Source organism: Caretta caretta, chromosome 1 (assembly GCF_965140235.1).
Source record: "Caretta caretta isolate rCarCar2 chromosome 1, rCarCar1.hap1, whole genome shotgun sequence".
NCBI classification, from domain to species: domain Eukaryota; kingdom Metazoa; phylum Chordata; order Testudines; family Cheloniidae; genus Caretta; species Caretta caretta.
Genome location: NC_134206.1, coordinates 325,196,124 through 325,202,709, shown reverse-complemented (window position 1 = coordinate 325,202,709; position 6,586 = coordinate 325,196,124). Strand labels below are relative to the sequence as shown.

At 45.9% G+C, this 6,586-nt stretch overlaps 1 protein-coding gene across 1 annotated transcript in view; it reads right to left on the bottom strand.

Moving 5' to 3' along the window:
* Positions 1 to 370: 370 nt before the first annotated feature.
* The window catches only part of REDIC1 (regulator of DNA class I crossover intermediates 1), a 30,180-nt gene continuing 23,964 nt past the window's right edge, over positions 371 to 6,586 (bottom strand). The window contains exons 11-13 of the mRNA XM_048836952.2: positions 2,504 to 2,570; positions 1,396 to 1,478; positions 371 to 982 (exon numbers count right to left, since the gene is read on the bottom strand). Of these exons, the coding sequence (XP_048692909.2) occupies positions 371 to 982; positions 1,396 to 1,478; positions 2,504 to 2,570 (762 nt within the window). The remainder of the gene's footprint in view (positions 983 to 1,395; positions 1,479 to 2,503; positions 2,571 to 6,586) is intronic.

Genomic DNA, 6,586 nt, shown 5'->3' with positions numbered 1-6,586 from the left:
TGTGTGTGTGTGTTAAAATGGGTGTATAACCATGTATATGTTTTTGTGCACCAAGTGCCCTATCCAATGCCCTTGGAAGTTAACTGGAGTATTTACATTGACTTCAATAAGAACAGGATCCATCCCAAACCACAAAATATTATAACTGTATTGTGGAAGTGTATCTAATGAATAAGGGCTATTTTCAATAAGCTACTATAAAATATTGAGAGTACATTAATAATAATTTGTAAAAGAATATCTTGTCCAACAACTAAAACCAAATGTACCAAATAAAAGGAAATAATGTACTGTGGAATTAATAAAATCCCCTAAGAGTACAGGGCTCTTTGATGTACCCACAATATATTTAATAGGTTCTCCTTTGTATTCAGTTGTTCTCTTCTCTCTTTTTCATTATGTTAATGTAGTTCAGTACATCTACAGTCATCTTGTCAGGCAAAGTCAGATACCCAGTTTCAGGAGGAAATTCTGCAATAATTGTTGCACTGTCTGTTCCTGAAGACTGAAATGCCTCATTGGCTGTAATTTCCTGCCCTCCAGTGGTATCTGCTTTACTAACATTAGTTAGTAGTTCAGCACTGTGGACAGAGGAAAGATGATTTCTACAGCAACATGCTTGTATTATATCACACTGTATGGCAGCATTTAATTTTTCTACCCTTACAGGGGGGCTCTCAGTTTGTGACCAAGCATCACATCTTTCTCTCAGATTAATATTCTTCCTTTTAAATGATATGTGTGGTGAGTTGTGCTGAGGCTGGTCTTTATTTTCCTCCTCTGTTGCTTGTAAACTGGGCTCTTTCTGTTTAGGAGTGTTGGCTTCTTTCATAGCAACACCAGTGCAGGGAGGGAAAAACAAACTCTCTGTGCCAAAGCTATGTTGTGGTCCTTTGCTTGTTGAAGCTGCAATTGGATTGGCACTGTTTACTTGAAAGGAGCTGTCAGAAAGACACTTTTCAGCTAGGTAGTCCTCTTCAGACTGCACAAATAGATTTGTATGAATGCAGTTGTACATAAATCCAATAAGTTGCTACCACAACTACAGTAAGTAAAGTGAAAAGGCCAGACCTATGATCTTCTTGTTCACGAACAGTTATGCAATATAAGGAACTGAGTGGAACTGTATTTCATTAGATATTATCAAAATTCCCAATATCACTTACAGATAATGTAAATGACTGCTTGCCTATGCTATTTTAAAGCTTAAAGTGGATTCTTTTTTATATTTCTCACAAGTGATTTTTGCTTGTATAAAAAAAAAGCTAATAACTAAGGTAATACAGCAAGTTCATCTGCATGTGCTTTGGCATGAGATAGCATGGTGATGAGCTCGTACAAATAAAAAGCATAATAATAATAAAAATATAAGAAAGATAAAATTGTATTGCTTACCATCTCGGAACTAGTACAGAAACAACTGTCTGTTTGCTTTGGAGAGTAACCGGGGGACTGACTGCTCAGTGATGATTCAATGTCTACAAAATGAGGTTAGACTGAGAAAAATTAGATACAAACAAACAAACCAACCAACCTCTCATATACTGCATGCACACCACCTTAAAATAACACTAACCCAATTTATAAATAATTTTAAGACACTATTTATAGTAGTAAAGGTTAGCTAGTTCATTGTGCAGTACATTATAAAGTGCCTATTCTCCTCTCAGAATAGGTGCTGTCTCCTGGTAGAACCCATGGGAATTATATTCATGCTCAAAGGCCTAAATTGTGCTATTAAAATGCAGCCCTGTGATGGGCACAGTGTGGTGCTGTACTGTCAGAGGCAAGCTCCGTAGGGAGTGTGGCAGCTGCTTTACCTCATTGGGTATCTTGTGCCCCAGGAGGTGGGGATGTTTCTGGAAACCACAGAGACTTAATCTGTGCCCTGCTGCTACAGAGGGACAGGTGGGGGTGCAGACTCCTATCACTACAATGCCCCTGTGGAGTTGCAGGACAGTCTGGCACTAAGAGGGTAAAGAGTCTAGTAAGAGACTACGGTTGAACTTCCAGGGCAGGGACTAATTCATGTCAAAATATTTTACAAAATATTTTCAAGCTAATCATGGTCCAAAGGAATGAGAAAGGAAGCAAATGAAAAAACTATATCTGGAACGATCACCTTATACTATGGGCTTATTCATAGGCTTATGCTGTTGTGTTCTTAGCAGCATTGCTAAACTGTCTATGTTTTTTTACAATTACCACTCTTCGCAAAATTGGCTTTTTATGTTTTTGGATATGCCAATAGTAGCAGAAATGAGACAATGAAAAAATAACAGAGGATTAATCACTAAGGAGATGCTAACTTTAATCTTTTTAGATAAAAGCAATTAAAAGTATTTCAGTTATGCACTAATGTTCCAATTTCTTCATTCACTGTTGGGTGAATCAGACATATTCGTAGCTCACAAAACAGGATGCAGTCACTTTTACTTGACTTTAGATGTTGCTGTATCAGTTTTACGTGGAGAAAATCTACTTTAGAACTATGTATACTGACCCTTTTCCATCTTTCCAAGCTTTGAACAGACTTCAAAATCACACTGTTCCTCCTTTGCTGTCAGAACCTTTTAAAAAAGTGAAGTTAACACATTTTTCAGTCCAACAGTCATACTTTTCTTCCTTGTATTCCTTTCTATAGAATCTCTTTTTCCTGTATCCCATTGGCTGAGGATACTAGAAATCTCCACGATGGTTCTGCCATGCATCTAGCCTGACCTAGCAATGTGTCCCAGCCTTCACTCATAAGAGCATAATAGCAGCCACATGGCAATTATCTAGTTCTCTTGGGGTTAATATTCCTCCACTTTATAACTTAACACTTCATTCACTGGACTAAGAAATATCAATTAGTTGCCAGACCATTTATTCTAGTCAGCACAAGTAGTGCTGCTACTAGTTAAGGCTTCCTGACACTTTCTATTGGAAACCTCGATTTTCAGTTGATTATAACTTGGCCACACTTCAGCCTTTTGGGCTGAAAACTTCCAGCCTCAGGCTGAATTTTTCTGGAAAATGTAAGCTAAAGTGTTTTGGCTATTGCCAAGATGAGAGAAAAAAAAAAAACAACAACATGGTTTGCCCATGTTAAAAAATAGGCTTACATCCATTTCATTGAGAAGCTCTTGTGTCTATGCTTTGGAGCAGGGACATTTGGCATGTTTCTTGCCTTTTTCTTTTTGGCGAGTATATCTGAGGAAAGGACGCTGCCTTCCATGTCATGGGGTCCACTTTATCCCTATTAACTGATGGTGGGCCTCACCTAGTCACATGGCTGTAATGTTAGAGGAGTCTGCATGGCCAGCTTTTAAAGTAGGGTGACCATATTTCCCTATGCTGAATATAGGACACCTGGTAAAACTGTTCAAATTCAAGTGAGTTTAATGGCAATCAATCAATGAGAACTCTGCAGTACCCCCTCTCAAAAACAAACATGCTATAAAAACTCCAAGGCCCAGTAGGGGAAGGGGGGGCTTTGGGGGCTGGGCTGGCGCGGTGCCTCGGGCATAGGCATAGTACGACTTCTATTTTGGGGGCAGGGGCCAGTGGGGCTCAAGCCAGCTCCATATGGTGGGTCCAGGGAGGGAGTGCCACCTGTACCCCCTGATTCACCTCAGCAGCCCACCCAGCCTGTCTTGGTTGTGGCAGGGGGGGAAAGGCGCAACCCAAAATTATAACCCAAAAGGTGGGGAGTTCAGCTCAAAAAGTTTGAAAACAGCTCAGGGTGCAGCAGGGGGTAGCTCAGGGTGAAGGGAAGGGGTAAGTAGGGACTGTGTCTGGGCAGGGGGCTAGCACAGGGAAGGGGTGGCTAGAGGCCGTGTGGCAGGAGGGCTCCCCTATGGTCCCTGTTCTCTGAGGGCTCTGCCGGCCATGGCGCCAGGTCCCCCACCCCTGCAGCTCTTACCAGCTGCATGAAAAAAGGGGGGCTGGGAGCTAAGGAGTAGCTTCTACCCCCTGCACCAGCAGAAGAGGAGGGAACACCACGGCTGCCTACTCCATGGCACCAGCTCCACTCTGTGCGGCTCCTTGCCTCGAACTGGCCAGGGGGCAGGGAGAGAAGGAGGCACGCCATTAAAAATAGGGTGACCATCCATCCCGTTTTTAACAGGTCAGTCCTGTATTTAAGCCCTCTTGCAGGTGTCCCACCTTTAAAAACAAAACAAACAAACAAACAAAAACAGGTAAGTTGTCTGGTATTTTCTGCTCCCCTGCTGGTCAGTCAGCACAGCCCCAGCTGCCTCTTGTTTGCAGCAGGTGGGTGAGTGTGGGCAGGTGGTGGCCGGTCAGTGAGGGCAGGTGGTGGCCTCAGGCTGGGTGGAGAGGCAACATCAGATAGGAGGAGAGGCAGCCCTGGGGGAGGGAGGATGGGGTAGGGGTGTGTGTGACCCCTCTCCATGTGAAATCTAAAGCAGGAGTTCTCAAGGGGAGGGGCCGCAAGCCCTTTCAGGGGGTCACTGGGCGCCAATGCTGAAACCCAGAGCTTGAGCTCAGTTCCCCCTGCGGGGCTGAAACCCTGATTCCCCCCCCCAGCCCTGCCCTGGGGCTGAAGCCCCAATCCCTGGCACCCGTCCTCCCCCGGTTGAAGCCAGGAGCTGTGGTTGCTGAATGTCTGAGCCCTGGCGACCCCCACGGGGCTGAAAGCAGGAGCTGTGGGGGGTGTAAAGCTTCCCCCTGGACTGCCCTGCACTTGCACAGCAGTTTGGGAGGGGCAACATTCCCGATGCCCCCCAACTCTGCCCATGGGCTCAGGAGCTTCTGCCCCACAGGGAGCATCAGGAATCCGGGATTCAGCCCCGCGGCTCCTGCCTTTAGCCCCGCGGTGGTTGCCAGGGCTCAGGCATTCAGCGCCCGCAGCTCCCGGCTTCAGCGAGGGAGGAGGGATACCAGGGATTGGGGCTTCAGCCCCATGGCTCTCAGCTTCAGCCCCATGGAGGGTGCCAGGGATCGGGGTTTCAGCCCCACAGGGAGCACTGGGGCTCAAGCTCTGGGGCTCAAGCTACTCCCATGGTGAGCCAGCTCCCCTATCTTCTGACACTACAGCGGCTCCTGGTGGGCAAAAAAATGGTTCTGTGGATGAAGGGAAAGCAGTGGATGTATCGTTTCTTGACTTTAGCAAAGCTTTCGACACGGTCTCCCACAGTATTCTTGTCAGCAAGTTAAGGAAGTATGGGCTGGATGAATGCACTATAAGGTGGGTAGAAAGTTGGCTAGATTGTCAGGCTCAACAGGTAGTGATCAATGGCTCCATGTCTAGTTGGCAGCCGGTGTCAAGTGGAGTGCCCCAGGGGTCGGTCCTGGGGCCGGTTTTGTTCAATATCTTCATAAATGATCTGGAGGATGGTGTGGATTGCACTCTCAGCAAATTTGCGGATGATACTAAACTGGGAGGAGTGGTAGATACGCTGGAGGGCAGGGATAGGATACAGAGGGACCTAGATAAATTGGAGGATTGGGCCAAAAGAAATCTGATGAGGTTCAATTAGGATAAGTGCAGGGTCCTGCACTTAGGACGGAAGAACCCAATGCACAGCTACAGACTAGGGACCGAATGGCTAGGCAGCAGTTCTGCGGAAAAGGACCTAGGGGTGACAGTGGACGAGAAGCTGGATATGAGTCAGCAGTGTGCCCTTGTTGCCAAGAAGGCCAATGGCATTTTGGGATGTATAAGTAGGGGCATAGCGAGCAGATCAAGGGACGTGATCGTCCCCCTCTATTCGACATTGGTGAGGCCTCATCTGGAGTACTGTGTCCAGTTTTGGGCCGCACACTACAAGAAGGATGTGGATAAATTGGAGAGAGTCCAGTGAAGGGCAACAAAAATGATTAGGGGTCTGGAACACATGACTTATGAGGAGAGGCTGAGGGAACTGGGATTGTTTAGTCTGCAGAAGAGAAGAATGAGGGGGGATTTGATAGCTGCTTTCAACTACCTGAGAGGTGGTTCCAGAGAGGATGGTTCTAGACTATTCTCAGTGGTAGAAGAGGACAGGACAAGGAGTAATGGTTTCAAGTTGCAGTGGGGGAGGTTTAGGTTGGATATTAGGAAAAATTTTCTCTAGGAGGGTGGTGAAACACTGGAATGCGTTACCTAAGGAGGTGGTAGAATCTCCTTTCTTAGAAGTTTTTAAGGTCAGGCTTTACAAAGCCCTGGCTGGGATGATTTAATTGGGGATTGGTCCTGCTTTGAGCAGGGGGTTGGACTAGATGACCTCCTGAGGTCCCTTCCAACCCTGATATTCTATGATTCTATGTAATTGCAGCACCTCCCCAGCAGAATCTGTTATTTTGCTGGGGGAAAAATCTGAAGGAGACATGAATTTTGTGCTTATTTTTGTTAAAAAGTGGGGAGCCATGGCCCCCTGGCTGCCCTGGTTCTGGTGCTGAGAGGTATCAGGGGCCAGGAACCCCTTTCCCATAGAGTTGCTGTATCCTTGCATCATATTTTGGATCAAGTGGTGAATGTTAAGAGCTCCATGTAAAGAACACAGAGGAAGCCACTGAAGTGCACACGTACTATTGGGCCTACAAAACCGATGAACAATTCTATGTATTTTTGAATGCCATCTACTGGCCCTTTATCTAT